General features: G+C 41.2%; 1 protein-coding gene across 1 annotated transcript in view; it reads left to right on the forward strand.

Moving 5' to 3' along the window:
* Window positions 1-18,828, forward strand: part of BAIAP2L1 (BAR/IMD domain containing adaptor protein 2 like 1) — a 150,396-nt gene that overhangs the window by 39,165 nt on the left and 92,403 nt on the right. Inside the window, exon 2 of the mRNA XM_040356792.1 lies at window positions 12,087-12,162. Within this exon, the coding sequence (XP_040212726.1) occupies window positions 12,087-12,162 (76 nt within the window). The remainder of the gene's footprint in view (window positions 1-12,086; window positions 12,163-18,828) is intronic.

The raw sequence follows: 18,828 nt of genomic DNA on the forward strand, positions 1-18,828 counted from the left end.
TCTGAAACCATTACACTGCTTGTACAGCACTGAGCATGTGCGAGGCTGAAATCCAGGAAGTCATACAGTCTGGCTTCATGATGCCCACACTTAAGATGGCCCCAGTCAATTTCTGTTTTATAAAGTGTCTAAATGCTGTAACAACCTAACAAAACGGACCTTAGTTTACAGACTAACTGTACTAGAATACATTCAGCTTGTGTATTACAGGGGTATTTATATTTAAAAAGTTTTTTTTTTTCAATTTGTGGCCGGAACTCCGCTTTAAGGCTTGTGTAAATAGCTAAAGGCTGGAGAAAAAGGGGGCTTTTGTACGAGTTATTTAAATATGGGTGTTGTACAAATATTCAGGGAATGGAAGAATAAAGATCGCCCTGTAGTCTGAAAAAGGGAAGTTGTTGACTTATTGAGTAGATATTGGATTTGTTTAGTGGCCATTTTATAAGTATAAGGTTTGAGCTTTTAAAAGTGAAAGTAGCTGAATGTTTAGGAAAATAGAAGGTTTGAACGTTTGCCAATGAATGTAGCTGTACCTCTTTTTGGAGTTTTTAAAGAAGTAGATTGCATGATAGAACTGGCGGAAGACCTTGGTGGAACTTTGCTACAAAATCAGTTGTTGGTTGTTGACTTTGATAATTGCAATTAACTTGAATAAGATCATTCATACTGATCTGCTGCCCGGGATCCAATGGTACCTCACCTGTACAATTGTGCGCCCAATGGTGACATTGTTAGTAATTATCATAGAGCAAATGCATGGCTAGTCAAGGGAAGGGGGATCTCAGAAGTGATACCTTCGAGGGTAGCCCTATTCCAGAAAAGCATTTTTAGCCCACGTTCACACTGGGTACGATTTGAGATGCGATTTCACATGTCAAATCGCATCTCAAATCGGCGGCATTTGCCGGCAACTGTCGGCAATGGCACTGTCCTAATTGGTGTGACGGCGCATCTGCGGCGCTGCACCGATTTCAAAAAGTAGTTCCTGTACTACTTTTTGCGATTTCGGGCCGCGATTTACATTGAACCCTGCACAGATGTCTCTTAAATCGTGGCTGAAATCGCGGCAAAATCGCAACCGCGAAATCACCGTAAAATCGCGCTTTTACTGCGATTTTGAATTCGCAGCAGTGTGAACCTAGCCTAAAAGCTTGTCTCTGTCCTCTCCTAACAATAACGGAAGTAGTATTTTATCCTTCAACTACGTATCCAGACTCTTAAGGCCTTACTAACATGGGCACTGAGGCCCACACACCAGGAATCCACCAATTGCTTGCAAGACTCAATCTGCCAGATATTGCGTGCAGTCAGCCCATATAAGTCAATAGAGACCCAGCAGGGCAGGGAATGCCTCTGCCACTTATATTTGGCTTTCTAGCGGGATAGCTCATGTGGGTTTGAAGTCTAGTTAAAACACACCTGAGCTCATGCTTGGTTCTGATTTACCGGTTTTACCTCAAGTATATCTTGTGTGTGTGTGTGTGTGATATATATATAAACACACACATATTTATGTGTATATTATATATATATATAATCTCTCACACAAAATAAATATGTGTGTGTTTATATATATATATATATATATTTTTTTTTTATCTCCAAAAACGTGTGCTTTTTTTAAATATATCTATATCTCATCATTGCATAGGGGATTAGGTACTAGTAATACCGTGTTTCCCCGAAAATAAGACCTACCCCGAAAATAAGACCTAGCGTTATTTTCCAGGAGGGCTGCAATATAAGCCCTACTCTGAAAATAAGCCCTAGTTAAAATGTTTGTAACATCCTACAATCCACTCTATTACAGTAGTATATAATGTACAATGTGTGTGTTTCTGTAATATACTTGCGGGGAAGAGAGCTCCGGCGGGTCACAGAAGCGCAGAGCTGTGATTTAACGAAGGTATTGGGCACAATTATATTACAGAAACACACACATTATATACTACTGTAATAGAGTGGATTGAAGGGTTTTACAAGCATTTTAACTCCGTTTACACTGGGGATTCCTGTCAGGCAGGGTGAGAGAGGGGGGGGGAGGAAGAGAAGACAGCACATTACATGATAAGACCTACCCCCCAAATAAGCCCTACTGTGTCTTTTGTTGCCAAAATTAATATAAGACCCGGGCTTATTTTCGGGGGAAACACAGTATATAGAAGAAAGTGAACACTTCCAGGTCTGCTCACATGAAGTGAAAAGAATACCAGAATGATCTTGCAGGTATTTACTGTACTTGCTAAAAATTTATCTTGGCCTAAAAAAAGAAATTATTACAGCTATTGCATTTTAAGAGGAACTTTGCCTAGGCAGGAATGGTAATGGGAGGGGGCAGGGAGCTAAAGTGGATGAAGGATTGCTTGAATTTCTAGTAACGCATTACATTTTTGTTCTTGGGATAAGTTCTTCTTTTAAGTGCATGAAACTCTCGGTACTTTGGTACTTTCCCAACAACCAGATGGACAGCGCTCAATGGATAAGATGATATCGTGAGAAGAGCCACAAGAGTCAGTCGTAACATAGATAAGATAATTGTTTATTCCTCGATGAGCAACAAAAAGTACGTATTAAAGATTAAAATGAGATGAATAAAACTGGCAACTATACCACGCTGGTTCGCATGGGCATTGAGGGGTTATCCTCCAGCAGACTAGCTGATGTGGCACAGAGGAACACCAGTATCTATGCTGTGGAGATGAAAGCCTGGTCTGAGGAAGGGGTGGGTTGCCTGAGAGCACAGGCGCGTGTGGGAGATGTGGCTGCCAATTGCTGCAGGAAGGTGTAAGCCGTCCGGGAGAGGTGGCTGAGGGATCGAGTCTCTCTGGGTGAGGAGATGCAGCAAGCCGACTGGGAAGCCAAGTTGATAGTTTGGCGTGCCTGGAAGACATGACTACTCAGGAGAAAGGACAGATGCCTGTAACCAGCGTGGAACGCAGGCTCGTCTTTTGCCGGCAACACATTGAACTGGGGGAGAAGTTCACATTCCAGCAAGACAACGACCCTAAACATACATCCAGAGCTACAATGGAATGGTTTAGATCAAAGTATATTTATGCTTTGGCATGGCCCAGTCAAAGTACAGACCTAAATCCAATTGAGAATCTGTGGCAAAACTTGAAAATTGCTGTTCAGATATTCTCCATTCAATCTGATAGGGGTTAGGCTATTTTGGAAAGAAGAATGGACAAAAATCTCACGCTAGATGTGCAAAGATGTCTCTGATGGAGACATACCTAAAAAGACTTGCGGCTGCAATTACATCAAAAGGTTTTAACCAAATGTATTGGCTTGGACCGTATGGCTGTTATGAACAACACATTTCCTTTCACTTTATAAACCAGCCCATTAGTTTGTCAGTTTTCAGCTCCATGGCAGTGAAAACTGAAAGTTTGTCATACTGCTGTTGTGATATTTATTTAGATCTGAGCCAGACAAAAGAACTGTAAAAACCTTGCAGGTATAATCATGTGTGTGAGTATGAGAACCAAAGAAAAGCCTGAACAATAAGGAGTAAGTTATTGAATAGTTGTGTAGGTGTAACTGTGTACAATAAACCCTTGGATGTGTGAGTGGGCCATGAGTTTCTCGTGAAGTTGTAAAGATGCCAAAGATAAGGGGGGAAAAATAAATGTGCCAGCAGTTTCCCAAGTGTTTAGTAATCTTGCCGGCCACTCCTTCACCCAGATTGTATACCCTACAACACCTAGAACAGTCTGGTCCGATTTGGATGTGTAACTCAAGGGGGCACTGCATGCCTCGTGGCATCTTTGGCGTTCCTCTTGTACAGTTGGCTCTGCTGTTTGCGAAATTCCTGTGGTTGCCGGTACCTGAGCCTGTTCAAACTAGGGCTGGTTTGTTCTCGGCACTGACTGCTGTCTTCTGTACTATACAGAGAATGTGCTTGGATTACATGGAACCATGTGAGAGGCTGCTTTTCTATCCAGGAGGAGTAATGTGAAAAGCCAACCTTTTTAACGTGCCATGTTCTCTGGATGTCATTAACATTTCCTACCTGACTTTTTGTTTCTTGTTGACTCAAATATTCTTAAAGCGGAGTTCCGGCCACAATTTCACTTTTTAAATATAAATACCCCTGTAATACACAAGCTTAATGTATTCTAGTAAAGTTAGTCTGTAAACTAAGGTCCGTTTTGTTGGGTTGTTACAGCATTTAGACACTTTATAAAATAGAAATTGACTGGGGCCATCTTAAGTGTAGGCATCATGAAGCCAGACTGTATGACTTCCTGGATTTCAGCCTTGCAGATCTTGCACATGCTCAGTGCTGCACAAGCAGTGTGAGATCAGGTTTCAGCACCTGTGCTGTCCAAGTCACATGATTCTTTGAGACTGCGGAGTGCACAGACTCCTGGAAAGTTACACTCACTACATTCCCAGGAGTCTGTGCGGTGTAGGTTAGGAAGCATTAAGCACCTAGGTGCAGGAAGTGGGAAGATTAACTATTCTGCCTAGCAACAACACTTTGAAGGCATCTAAAAAAAAAAAAAAATTCGTAAAGGACTAATGACATTTTTTTAAAACTACTGATGTAATGTTATATTTATGGGTGGAACTCCACTTTAAGCCTAGTACACACGGGCCGAATATCAGGCAACATTGGCCGGTTCTATAGAAACTGGCCGACATCCAGTCCGTGTGCATGGCAGATGGTCTGACAGCAGCTGGCTGTTTGGCTGACTTCTGTCAAAGGGTCGTGGCTCTCGGTCGTGGCAGGGAGGATGGCTGTACTAACATCGGATTGTTGGTAGATCAGCTCTGACTTTTTTAGTTCAACTCGCTGGATTCAATGGAAAAACCTAGTAGCGAGTAGGAGGCTTTAGGTGGCAGATGAAGGACTTCTCCCTCCTGTAGGAGTCCAGTCTGAGTATTGTCTCCTAGGGCTTGTTTACACTAGCATGTAGGCCATCCCTATGGTTTTTCTGATCCTCTACTCGCTCTATTTTTAGCTGCAAAGTCAGCAGTTTGGGTGCACACATGTTGTGACTGCGATGTATTGCTTTGTGACTGCTGCATAATTAATAATTTCGTCCCATTCAGCAAGCACTACTGCCCATCAGATGCAACCCATTCAAGGGAATGGGGTCCCGCTGCAACAGCGCACAATGCATGTGGTTGCAGCACAGTAGTGTGACATTAAAGGGGTTAAAACGGGTGGTATGCAGGTGATGCAATGCCTCCCCACTGCCCATCAAATGCACTCTGAAGAGTGCGCTGAACATGGATCGCTCTTCAGAGAGTATCACAAGTGTAAATGAGGCTTAAAGGGGTTGTAAAGACAAAAATATTTTCCTCTTAAATTAAAGTCTGACAGTAGCTGATAAAGTAAAAAGTAATGTTTTGCATTATAACTAGTTTGATACCTGTGGAAATCGAGCTGTTTTATTCACCTCCAGCACTCCTGAATCATTATTCTCACTGACTTCCTGGTTTGCGGTGCGCATTCATTCTTGCTACATCACGGCCTAATGGGAACTACAGTTCCCATTAGGCTTAGCCTCCATGCCTGTGAGGGATAAGAGAGCATCTTCACGCAGGGCTGTAGTCATAGGGAGGGGGTGAGCACATTCTGCTTTCCACCATGCAAAACAGCTCCGATGCTGGTGGAAAGGAAGAAGAGGAGAGACAGGAAATGGCATTTTCAAACCTGGATTACTGTATTTTGGAGGTCAAAAGGAAAAACGAGGTAAGTATTTTTTTTTTTTTTTTTTTTTTAAATGCTCTAGCTTACAGCAATCAATTGATCTAATAAAAAATGAACCTTTAGTGTTCCTTTAGGGCTTTTTCATTAAATTCTAAAAACTGCAATCTGTATTTAACTAAGCCATGGGTGCTCAACCTGTGGCTTTCCAGCTGTTGCAGAACTACAACTCTCATCATGCCTCTGCCTTTGGGAGTCATACTTGTAACTATCAGCAGTTTGCAATGCCTCAAGGGACTTGTAGTTCCGCAACAGCTGGGGGGCCACAGGTTCAGCACACATGAACTCAGCTATAGCGTTAGTCGGTGTTTTGCACAGGCATTTAAGTCGTGTTGGGGAATGCCCCTCAAATGTTTTTCCCCCCCCCCCTATATTTTTCAAGGCTAAAATGAGAAATTTCTTTTGACGCCTTGCAACTGCACCTTAAACAAGCTGTAAATGCCATAGGTGCGTTTACAGTGTCCTTACTGCACGCTTGTGATATCAGTGGAAGTGAATGGAGGTCGTTGCAAAACCTCAATACCTGCTGAGCTCTGCATGCAGCGTTCTTGCCTCACCGGGAAGACATGTGCTCCTCCAATTCCTTCCCTCTTATTTTCAGTGGCAGTTGAGAAGCAGTAAAACTGCGACCCAGCCTTCTATTTTCAATGCCCTGCGTGAAAGAGCCATTGCGGTTCTACCCTTTTATTTCTGTTTTTAGGCAAAATTGAAGTACAATAGGCCCCTAGTGGTCTTGCCACAATGTGCAAGTATACATGGCAGATTTGCATGGCTCATGTAGCACTGCCCCACCAGTGTATGGATAACAGCTACTGCAGACAATTATTGGTGCTTTCCAATATCACCCAGTGCATCCTTCTCTCCCCTTTGTCTTTTTAAAGTGTAGCTTCACCCAAAAGAATTCCGCTCAACCCTCTAAGGCCGCGTACAGACGAGCATACATGTACGATGAAACCGGTCCGCCGGACCGTTTTCACCGTACATGTCTGCCCGGGGATTTCTGTATGGTGGCTGTACTTGCCATCATACAGAAATCCGCGCGTAAACAATACGCAGGGCGTGGCCGCGATGACGTGGGCGGCCCTGCCAGTTCAATGCTTCCACGCATGCGTCGAAGTCATTCGACGCATGCGAGGGATGGCGGGCGCTCGGACATGTACGGTAGGTCTGTACAGACGACCGAACATGTCCGAGGGGACAGGATTCCAGCGGGCTGTTTTAAAACAAGTCCGGAAATATTTGCCCGCTGGGAAAAGGCCCGGCGGGCAAATGTATGCTGAAATCCTGTCCGCTTGGGCCTACACACGACCGAACATGTCTGCTGAAACTGGCCCGCGGACCAGTTTCAGCAGACATGTTCGGTCGTGTGTACGGGGCCTAACTGCTACATCTGTAGGACAGCATTTTATGTTAAAAACCAACAGACCTACTAGCCCGGAGCACCAGATAAAACGAATACAGCCACCACATCTTTACTAGATGACCTCTTTATGTACATTCTTGATTGTACAATCTCCTATAGATCTATCGTCAACTATGTTGTGCAAAGTCCTGCCTGATTTGATACAAATTGAATCGTTTTTTTTTGGGCTGGTCCTCCTATAGTTTTTGGTAAATCTAGAATATTTTTTTTACAGAGATTGTACAATTAGATTGCATAGTGTGTGGCCATCTTTATAGCAGTACATAGAAGGGAGTGGGCAGAGACTTGGCTTTAATTGCTCTTGTGTAAACACAGCAATTTCACTTTCAGGCTCCAATCACATCTAGTGTAGTGGTAGTGCACTTTTTTTTTTGGCAAGTTTTTCCTGTGACGTCCATAGAGCAGCCCATTGATTTCAATGGTCTTTCCCTATGAGTAAAAAATGCAGCAAAGTAGCTCATGGGGCATTTTGATGTGTCGCGGTTTGCAGGTGTGATTTATTGTTGAACATGTGAACAGTTATAACAGCCATTTGATGGTGTGGACCTAAACAATGTGACAGTTGGCAATCCTGGCAGTCCAGGAATGTATTTTTTTTAACCCCTTCCATACAGGGCATTTTCACCCCCTTCCTGCCCAGACCAATTTTTAGTTGTCAGCGCTGTTGCACTTTAACAATTGCGTGGTCATGCAACACTGTACCCAAACTAAATCGTTGTTTTTGTTTTCCCCCTACAAATAGAGCTTTCGTTTGGTAATTGATCATCTCTGCGGTTTTTATTTTTTGCGCTATAAACAAAAGAAGAGCGACAATTTTTTTAAAAAAACACTATTTTTTACTTTTTATTTAATAAATATCACAATTTTTTTTTAAAAACATATTTTTTTCTTTTTTTTTTCTTTTTTATTGTGACCATGACATTGCGGCGGACACTTTTGACACGTTTTTGGGACCATTCACATTTATACAGCGATTAGTGCTATAAATATGCACTAATTACTGTGTAAATGTGACTGGCAGGGAAGGGGTTAACCACTAGGGAGCGCTGAAGGGGCTAAAATGTTCCCTAAAGTGTGTTCTAACTGTAGGGGGAGGGGGACTCACAAGGGGAGGAGACCGATGTGTGTTCCTTTGTACTGGGAACACAGCATCGGTCTACTCACCTTTGACAGGACATGGATCTGTGTGTTTACACACACAGATCCACACTCCTGCAGTGATCACCGGCAATCGCGGGTGCCCGGCGGCAATCGCAGCTGCTGGGCACCCGTGCCGGGTCACGAGCGGTGCTGCGGGCGTGCGGGCCCTAGATCGCCAGGAACAAAGGACGTCATATGACGTCCACCCGCATCGAGGGAGGGTTCCTGCCGGCGTCATTTTACAATGCGCCCGTAAGGAAGGGGTTAAAACCATTAAATCGATTGGTTTAGTTCCACTTTATGATTTACTACTGTTCAGGGGCTCTGGGCTTCATCAAAATTGCAGCCTCCAGCAAGAAGAAAGAGGAACAATGCTACCAAGCATTTTACCGCACTTATCACACGTGTGTGCCTCTGTTTGGTACATTAATGTATATAAAGAAGCTGGAATTTAGGGGCAAAAAAGTGCACTGGTGACCTTGTGATGTGTGTGTAAAATATATATATATATATATATATATATATATATATATATATATATATATATATATATATATATATATATATATATATATATATATATATATATATATATATATATATATATATATATATATATATATATATATATATATATATATATATATATATATAAAATATATATTTTTTTTTTTTTTACATTTCTTAATTTTACAAATAATTGTGACAAAAAAAAATACAACTTCAAGGAACTTGCCATGTCTCTTACTAAACACCTTGAACTGTCTACTTTTCAAAAAGGAGTCATTTGGGGGTATTTGTACTGTCCTGCCATTTTAAGGCCTCAAGAAATTAGATCTCTATGCATCAGGATTAGGGCTGCAACTAACGATTATTTTTATAATGGATTAGTTGGCCGATTTTATTTAGATTAATCGGTTAATAACCTTAAAAAAAATATAATTTTGCTTCGATTTGCATTTTTTGATTATTATTTTTTTTGGGCCAATTTGTTGAGTAGATTAAAAAAACACAAATTGCTGCAAAAACACATTACATACTTTTCTGAAGCTTCTCCATTGAAGTATATTGAACCAAAAAAACAAAATGGCACAGGTGTGCATTAAAAAAAAGTCCTTGCCCTTTACAAATAGGCAGCAGCTGAAAAAAGCATGGATGTTAATGTGTCCCATAGGAAACAATGTAAATGAACTGTAGTGTGTTTCTGCAAAAAGCACCAAAAACACAGAGGTGTTATCCAGGCCTGAGATGTTTAGTAACATAATGGGGTAAAAAAAAAAACTAAAATGAGTAAAAAATAAATAAAATAATCACTATTGTAAGGGGTACATTTTTTACTGTGGTACAGTGAAAGTAATATTTACAGTAGCGATTTGCTCTTTTTGTACTATAAAGGGATATTTTTTTTTTTTTAACCCATTATGTTACTGGCCGATTTTTAATCGATTATGAAAATAGTAATCGATTAATTTCATAATCGATTAGTTGTCGATTAATCGATTAGTTGTTTCGGCCCTAATCAGGATTGATCGATTTTCAGATATACACCATAGTGCCCATACATGGATTGAAATTTGGCTGGTCCCTGCTGAAATCACTAGATTTCTATCCACTTATCCTGTTGGTTCCTTAACAGCTCGGAGATAGGAGATAGTATGTGATGTCTATACATGGAATTTGGACTGCTGCAGGACTGGTATACATGAAAGCACTTATCCTTCCTTCCTAGGACATAAACCTTTCTTGTGACATAGATCATACCAGGCCTTATCTGCCTAAGAATGTTACTGATTAGGTCTGTTAGTGTGTGTAAATCCTAACAATGAACTTCTTAATTGCTCCTCTTTGGTCCTAATGGTGACAATAGTCCTGGTGACATTTAGGGATTTCCTCACTTTAGAGAGAGAGCCTCTCACCTATTTCCTGGCTATGGAACATTTCACAAATGAGACACAGATGGTAAAACTCTATCCAAAAAATAAATTGTTTTTCCCTTTATTTACACTCTAAAGCAAGCTTGTACTTTTGTCAGTGGAGGCCAAAGCAACAGTTTTTCTTTAATGCCTCCTCTGGTCAGCACTTCCTCCTAGCAGCACTAGGGACATCGGTTTGAATCTCAACCATGGCACTACCTGCCTGGAGTTTGCATTTTCTGCCTGTGTGGGTTTTCTCTGGATACAAATTCAGAATATAGTCAGCAACTCCAATGATCCTTAATAATAAACAGGCCCACACATTCTGGCTGATGAGCCTTGTTCACAGCACTGGTGTAAGCTGTAAGCAGTGAACTACGAGAATGCTGAACATCGAACTCGGTTCATTTATACAAGTCCATCTGGCGCAGTGATGGGCAGAACTTGTAGTTTATTTATTCACAAATGAATGACGCAGCTCTGTGGGTGGAGCCCTACACAGCTGTGCCAATTTCAAAATGTGACTGTGGGTGCGGAGAGAAGAACCCCCGCCCGATGTCACAGGTGGGTGATGGAGAGGATATTGCATAATGGTACGCCATAAATATGGAAGCCTTCAAGTGGAATTCTTGTCTATGCCTAAATCTACTTCCACCACAATTCTAAGACTATTTTATATACCCTGTGAAAGAAATGAGGCCTACTGAGGCCACTCCAGTCTGGTCACATTTATCAGGTGTCGGTGACCCAGAAAGGAACTGCCTTAGAATTTGACTGGAATTAGAGTTCAAACTATTTTGGGGTTACAAAATGTTTTAAACAATTTGTTTTAGGAGGCAGAACAGAATTCAACAGAAATTTGACTCTGTAGAAGGAGCCAATGGCTTCCACTGCCCTCTGTCTCCTGTGAGACCAAGAAGCGAGAGGAGCTGTGCTGTAGCCGGGACAGTGCTTTAATGGGCAGTGTTAAAGGGTTTGTAAAGGATTTTTTTTTTTTTTTTTATCTTAATAGCTTCTTTTACCTTAATGCAGTGCTGTTTTCATGTCCTCATTGTTCGTTTTTGCTCTCAAGTTGCTGTCATTTTTCTCTGATCTCCACACTTCCTGGTTGTCTGTTTCCTGATAACCACAGTGCTAGGAGCTTTCTCTCTGTGGTCACTAATCAAGGAGGTGTGATTACTGTGTGTCTAAAGCCCCTCGGCACCAAGAATCAGTTAATTATTATGTCTCTATACCCTGTACACAGTCATTTCAGCAAAAAAAAACATTTCCTTTAAGGCTCTGTTCTGATGGGAATGGAGAATGTTAATGCCCCTGTTTTTCTGCTCTAAGCTTCAGCTCTAAAAATGCCCAACAAGACAAATCCCATTCATTTCAATAGCCCCTGTTCACATCTGAGCTTTCTGTTAGCTGAAGCAAAACACCCATGGCTCATAAAAAGTGCAGGCACTTCTTTTATGGCAGATTACAGGCTGTTTCTGCTTTTTACATTGGTGAATGTTTGACAACTCCTTATTGTGATCACATAGGCATAGAGAATTATGCCTATGCCAACGCGTTTTGTCCACAAAGACTGGGGTATTTAAGTTGATTATATTCATGACACTATTCTATTTTTATATATGAAAGTCTTCTCTCTTGCACAGTGCACTTTATTATGTTTATATGTCAATATTGTGTGACTGTTTTGGTTTATATTGAGCTCTGCACTTTTTTTTTTTTATATTTCATTTATTTGCACAATTTCTTTTGGATTGTAGTGCTGGCTGCTACTGTCACAAGTACACTTTTTCTATATTGATTTTCATTGATATGTAAACTGTTGAAGCAATTCATTTTTTGCCTTTATTGACTTTTAAGTGACATTATATTTCTTTTTATATTTCAGAATGTTATGGACCAGTTCAACCCCGGATTAAGGAATCTGGTTAATTTGGGAAGAAATTATGAAAAAACAGTAGCTGGTACGTTTCAAAATGTATTTAATAAATATAAACACAATTTCATATTCCTGATTATGTGCCTGCTGTACAATGTACTTGGACGAAAAAGTTTCCTGTTCTTTGTATCATTCCCTTTGTGTGAAATCCCTGTACCTCTGCTTTCCTATTAAAATCTGACCACAGTCGTGAGCACGCGGTGGTCAGTTCTTTAGCTCTCATGGGAACTCGGCCTGCTCTCTACCAATGATCAGACTTGTCCTGACCCCTCCCCAACCTGCACAGCCATTCACTAGGAAGATCAGTGTGATGCCGTTTCTCCTCCCCACGGCTCTCTGAGCTCCATTTGCAGCTGAGAACAGAGATTGTGATGACTTGGTGATGAAAGCTAATGAAGCGTGCAATGGTGATGTCGTGCACCTTGGTACACATGATTTTTCCCGGAATGATGTGCGTTCTGTAGGATTTTCAGAATTTGCGCCAGGAGTTTCAACAGTTAAGTTGTAGTGTTAACATTTTCATATTGTGCATAATGGACAAGAAAGTACTTTGTATAGCAGAGTTGAATGTTTGGTTAAAGGATTGGTGCAAAGCTGAAGATTACTCAAGTAATAACATAAAATGGCAATGGGGAGAGGTTTTGATTATGAATGACTTCAACATGCCTGACATTACCTGGAATTCCCAAACTGGTATTACAAATAGGAGCAGGGATGTAATAGAAGCACTGAATGGGTTTTTTGAGGTGGAAGAAAATTCGGGTTCTAGCGATTTACCAATGTTTATGGTTATATGTTAAAACAAGGACTGAAAAATCATATACAAAAACAAACCTTTTCGATTTCAAAAGGCCACATTTTGCTGAAATGGGGAAATAAAAAAAGGTAAAATGAAAGGAGTAGGTAGGTAATCAGTGGGCACTGCTAAAGTCTACCATCCTAGAGGTAACTAGATTATATGACAGGAAAGTTTAGTAAGAATAAAAGGAAGAAAAAACAATATGGTTCATTACCACTTAAGCCCCAGACCAAAATGCAGCTAAAGGCCCAGGCCAGGTTTTGCGATTTGGCACTGCGTCGATTTACAGACAATTGCGCGGTCGTGCGACGTGGCTCCCAAACAAAATTGACGTCCTTTTTTTTCCCACAAATAGAGCTTTCTTTTGGTGGTATTTGATCATCTCTGCGGTTTTTATTTTTTGCGCTATAAACAAAAATAGAGCGACAATTTTGAAAAAAATTCAATACTTTTTGCTATAATAAATATCCCCCAAAAACATATATACAATTTTTTTTCCCCTCAGTTTAGGCTGATACGTATTCTTCTACCTATTTTTGGTAAAAAAAATAGCAATAAGCGTTTATCGATTGTTTTGCGCAAAATTTATAGCGTTTACAAAATAGGGGATAGTTTTATTGCATTTTTATTAATTAATTAATTTTTTTTTTTTTACTACTAATGGCGGCGATCAGCGATTTTTTTTTCGTGACTGCAACATGGCAGACACTTCGGACAATTTTGACACATTTTTGGGACCATTGTCATTTTCACAGCAAAAAATGCATTTAAATTGCATTGTTTATTGTGAAAATGACAGTTGCAGTTTGGGAGTTAACCACAGAGGGCGCTGAAGGAGTTATGTTTCACCTAGTGTGTGTTTACAACTGTAGGGGGGTGTGGCTGTAGGTCTGACGTCATCGATTGTGTCTCCCTATAAAAGGGATCACACGATCGATGCAGCCGCCACAGTGAAGCCGTGTTTACATATGCCTCTCCCCGTTCTTCAGCTCCGGGGAGTGATCGCGAGGGGGCGGCTAGAAACGAATAGCCGCGCCCTCATCCCGCATCGCTCCCACACGATTTCCGACCGCCGCATGTACCGGGGGGGGTACCGATCGGACCCCCGACCCACGGAAAGGCAGGGACGTACATGTACGCCCATATGCCTGTACGTGCCATTCTGTGGACGTACATGCGGCGGTCGTTAAGTGGTTAAAGACGGTAGGATAGCATAGTAGGGTGGTAAAGTGCGGAAAAAAATCAGCATATAGAAGATTCAAGAAAAAGTGTAGCTGACCGAGAAGAGTATAAAAAAATAGACAAAAGGAGGCCAAACACATCAGTGCTGCCAAAGCACAGAAAGAGGAGGAAATTTCTAAATAACACCCTGGAGGAAGGTGAAACGCATTGACGTAATTTCCGGCTAAGGGTCCCAACGATGTCACTATCAGTAGCCTTAGAATGCAAGCTGGTTACGGCGTTCGTCACTAGAATTCCTTGCAATACATATGCCTGTTTTTATTGGATTATCCTGTAAGTACAAATCTTTTATGGCGCAATAAACACAGATCATACAGTACTTCACTATTGGCCTCTTTTTATATCCTATTTCGAGTATGGTGTAGATCCTGGATTACATCTGAGAAGTTTGCTGCGGAATTTCCTTATTGAACACTTGCAACCCACCATCCCTTATTAAAGGGTCACTAAAGGAATTTTTTTTTTTAGCTAAATAGCTTCCTTTACCTTACTGCAGTACTGGTTTCATGTCCTCATTGTTCGTTTTTGCTTTGAAGTAACTGTAATTCTGCTGTGATCTCCACACTTCCTGCTTGTCTGGCTCCTTATGAAAAATCTCATGGCAGCTTTTCACTGTGGTCCAAGCTGTGTGTCTAAAACTCCTCAGAACCAATCAGATTCATTTTAAAAACAAAACACTGCCCTGGATTTGTTTTTGTTCCGTGGGTCTCTTTACTTCACATAAACATGAAACCAGTTTAAAAACAAAAGTGAAACTGCAGGTACATTATATGATTGAATTTAATCTATTTCTAATCATTTTTAAAAGGAATCTGTTAACTTTTATGTCTCTATACCCTGTAAACAGTCATTTCAGCAAAAAAAATAATGTTTTGCTTTAGTGACCCTTTAAGCTTAAAAGACTGAAAAGCTGGGGGTCCATTATTTTTGCTGAGTAGGGATACATGACGGGGTGTGACACTTCACAGCACAAGTTTATTTGGAGCACGTCGGCACTACTGAGAAGATTGGGCACAAGAGCACTTTAATATATGGACATTTGTTGTTATTTTGTTTGCACAAATTGCGATATTTGCACAGTTTTAAGCACTGTATTTTGTATACAAGCCTTGAAAATTGTTCAGATACTCTCCATCCAATCTGACAGATGCTATTTTGCAAAGAAGAATGAGCAAAAATGTCACTCTCTAGATGTGCAAAGCTGGTAGAGACATCCACAAAAAGGCGTGCAGCTGTAATTGCAGCAAAAGGTGGTTCTACAAAGTATTGACCCATTTATCATTTCCCTTGCACTTCCCAATTATGTGCCACTTTGTGTTGGTGTATCACATAAAATTCCAATAAAATACCTTTACGTTTTTGGTTGTAAAATTTCAAAGGGGGGTATGAATACTTTTTCAAGGCACTGCATGTTGAGGGTGAACTGGATGTAGCAAACCATTTAAACAAATACTTCTGTTCAGTCTTCTCAGAAATAAATTGCACTAACGCAAACAAATTTCGGGGAATCCTATTGGTTCTAGTAGTGATGGTTAATTTTCAGGATTTCTTGAGACTGAGGAACTGGCTCAGTTGAAGCTTATTAAAGCAATAGGCCCTGATGATGTTCATCCCAGAGTTCTAAGAGAACATCAATTGTAGTCAAGTTAATGGAATCTCTCCTGAAAAGAAGGATCGTCAATCACTTAAAAATGCACAACTTGCTGGACCCAAAGCCGCATGGCGTTGCTGAGAGTACATCTGATTGAATTTTTGACTATATTACTAGTGGTGCACTGACATTTCGTCAGCCGAAACATGTTGGCCTAAAATTGTGTTTTTTGGCATTTTGCAGATAAAGAATAAAATATGGCACCAAAAACGTGATGTTACCATGATTTTACTGTGCTTATGGTGCATTTTTTATAGGCCATGTGACTCAAACACGCAACACAGGTGCATTATTGATGCATTCTTGGTGCTTTTTTTAATAGGGAGGTTGGGTCATGCCATTGTAAATCCCTTGCCTGTCATTTCTAAATAACATTACGCTACCTTGGTACCCTGGTGTGCCAGTTGCAATTTTTTTTTTCCCTATCCCAACAATGCAACTTGATAACTATTACTACCATTTTACCAGCACCTTTTATTTTACACTATAAATATGATTATTGGTTGAAATAACTCGGAAATCCCTGGATGCCCAATGAGTGGATTAACTCGGCATTAGAAACTTCCTCTATGCTTTGCATATCTGCCAACAGTATCGCCACGTGACACCATGTATCTGGAATATCCCGTTTGCATATCTTTGTTTACTACATGTATGCATTTGTTTATTAACTCAATCACTTCTAGAGCCTACATTCTATAGTAACATAGTCTGGCTGCACAAGGTTCATACAATGGATTGGAAGTATTGGTTTCCTTCTGTTACTTTATATCAGTGTTTTTCCTGGTTTCTTCTAGATTTGCATGTAGTTTGTCTGGCGTTTGGTTCATTTCCTTGATTTGACTGGAGCCGTAACATAAAAATCATTTGTGTAGCATGAAAAAGAATGTGAACCCCTTTTTAGAGTTAAATTGTTTTCTGCAGTAATTTGCCCAAAAAATTTGATCTGATCCTCCTCTAAGTCGCAACAATAGACAAACACAGTGCACTTAAAGCAGAGTTCCACCCAAAAGCGGAAACTCCACTTATCTGCATTTAAAGCGGTGTTCCGGCCATGACATATTTTTTTTTTTACACCATCAACATAATTTCTCTAAAGCATATTAATATCTCCCGATCGCTAAAGAAATCGGTTCAAAAACGTACCTTGTATCTTCTCGGCGTTCTTGAGACCGTTTCCATGATAGGTAAGGGCATATGAAGCCGAGTTGATTATTATTCCTGGTTTTTCAGCTAGAGGTGCATGCTGGGTAACCACGGGCAGCGACGGAGGAACGTCTCGCCCCGTTGTTATGACAACAAAGATCTTGCGCATGCGCAGTTAAACTGCGTTCGTAGCACTGTAATGCCCACAGACTCCTGGGAAATGATGACACTTCCCAGGAGGCCAGGCGAGTTAGGAGGTAGATCCACCGCGGAAGAGGAACTAGGCAGATTAGGAAATATGCCTAGTAACAGCCATTTGCAGGCAAGAAAAAAAAATTAAGTATTAGCCGAGTTTTGCATCACATTTTTTTGTGTGCTGAAAATGCCCCCCTCGACTTGTACTCGCGTCGCCTTTTTGTGCCTGAACTTCCGGACTTTGGGGACCTGGTACCGGCCGACCGTAGTGCCCCTGGACCCCAACCTTGGCACACATGTAGCCACACTCTACTAAAAGTGTGCAAAGTTTGTTGTCCAGGGGACCTACGGCCAGGGAGCACCAATTTTTCAAACCTGGGTACCCCTTCCATTGACTCCCATGTTAAACGGTCATTTCTCTGGTGACTTTTGGGGACCTGGTACTGGCTGGTCGTCGTAGGTCCCCTGGACCCGGACCTTGGCACACATGTACCCCTTTTTCTCCTCTACAAGTTAGCAAAGTTTGTAGGGCTGCAACTAACGATTATTTTCATAATCGATTAGTTGGCTGATTATTGTTTCGATTAATCGGATAATAGCCTTAATTTTTATTTTATTTTTTCAGGCATCAGTCACTTCTGATAAGTTTTCCTGACATCCCTCCAATTAGCTCTCGGAGCTCTCCTCACTAATGTAACTTCAGCTCTCTGCCCCCTGCTTTTCAGAGATAAGAGATCATGTTTAACTGAATGGATGGAGGGGAAAGATGGCTGTAAATAGACAGTTACAACCTATGTAGGAGGATTTGTTTTATTTTTGTGTATCTCATTAAGCCAGTCACATCACTGGGTACATATTAGGGGTGCAACGGATCGTCATCGATCCGTGATCCGAACGGGCCACCCCATTCGGATCGGCACACCACGCGATCCGCGGAGCGCTCAGGAGCCTTGGCCGTAGGAAAGTCCCCGGCTTCGGCCTAGCTCCGGACCGGCGGCCATCTTGCTCCACCCCCGTGTGCTTGCCAGAGCCCAGCGTGACACGCCTCCCCGCACAGCGCGCTCACTGCAGACATGTGGAGACAGCAACAGTGAGCTTCTGCAGGTAGGAGATCCGTTGCACCAGTAGTAAGAATTGTAATGTTCAATCTGAAGCAGACAAATAGCAAAACAGAGGGAGATAAGGGGCCAGAGGTATTTGTGGGGAGGCCCCCTAACAGCTGCATCTGTAATGGGAGGACATGGGGGCAAGTGGACATCTTTCATTACACCCAACAGAGTTTTAGATTCAGTTATTTTCATCACAAAACAGAGCTTATACCCTTAAATACAGTATTTGTAAATCCGACGGACTGTTTAAATGTTAAATTTAATGTGAAAATCAGAGGTGTTCTGTCACATTAGCAATAAACAGTCCGTCGGATTTCCAAACACTGTATTTAAGGGTATAAGCTCCGCTTTGTGTTGAGAATAACTGTGAAATCTAAAACTCTGGTGGGTGTAACAAGATTTGTCTTTTTTTTTTTTTTGCTGATCCGAAAATGATCCGATCTGTGATTCCTGATCCGAGGATCGATCCGATCCGTGAGTTTTTTGATCCGTTGCACCCCTAGTACATATAAGGGTTTACAACCACTTTACAACTATTGAATGTTACCT

This window comes from Rana temporaria, chromosome 6 (assembly GCF_905171775.1).
Source record: "Rana temporaria chromosome 6, aRanTem1.1, whole genome shotgun sequence".
Taxonomy (NCBI): domain Eukaryota; kingdom Metazoa; phylum Chordata; class Amphibia; order Anura; family Ranidae; genus Rana; species Rana temporaria.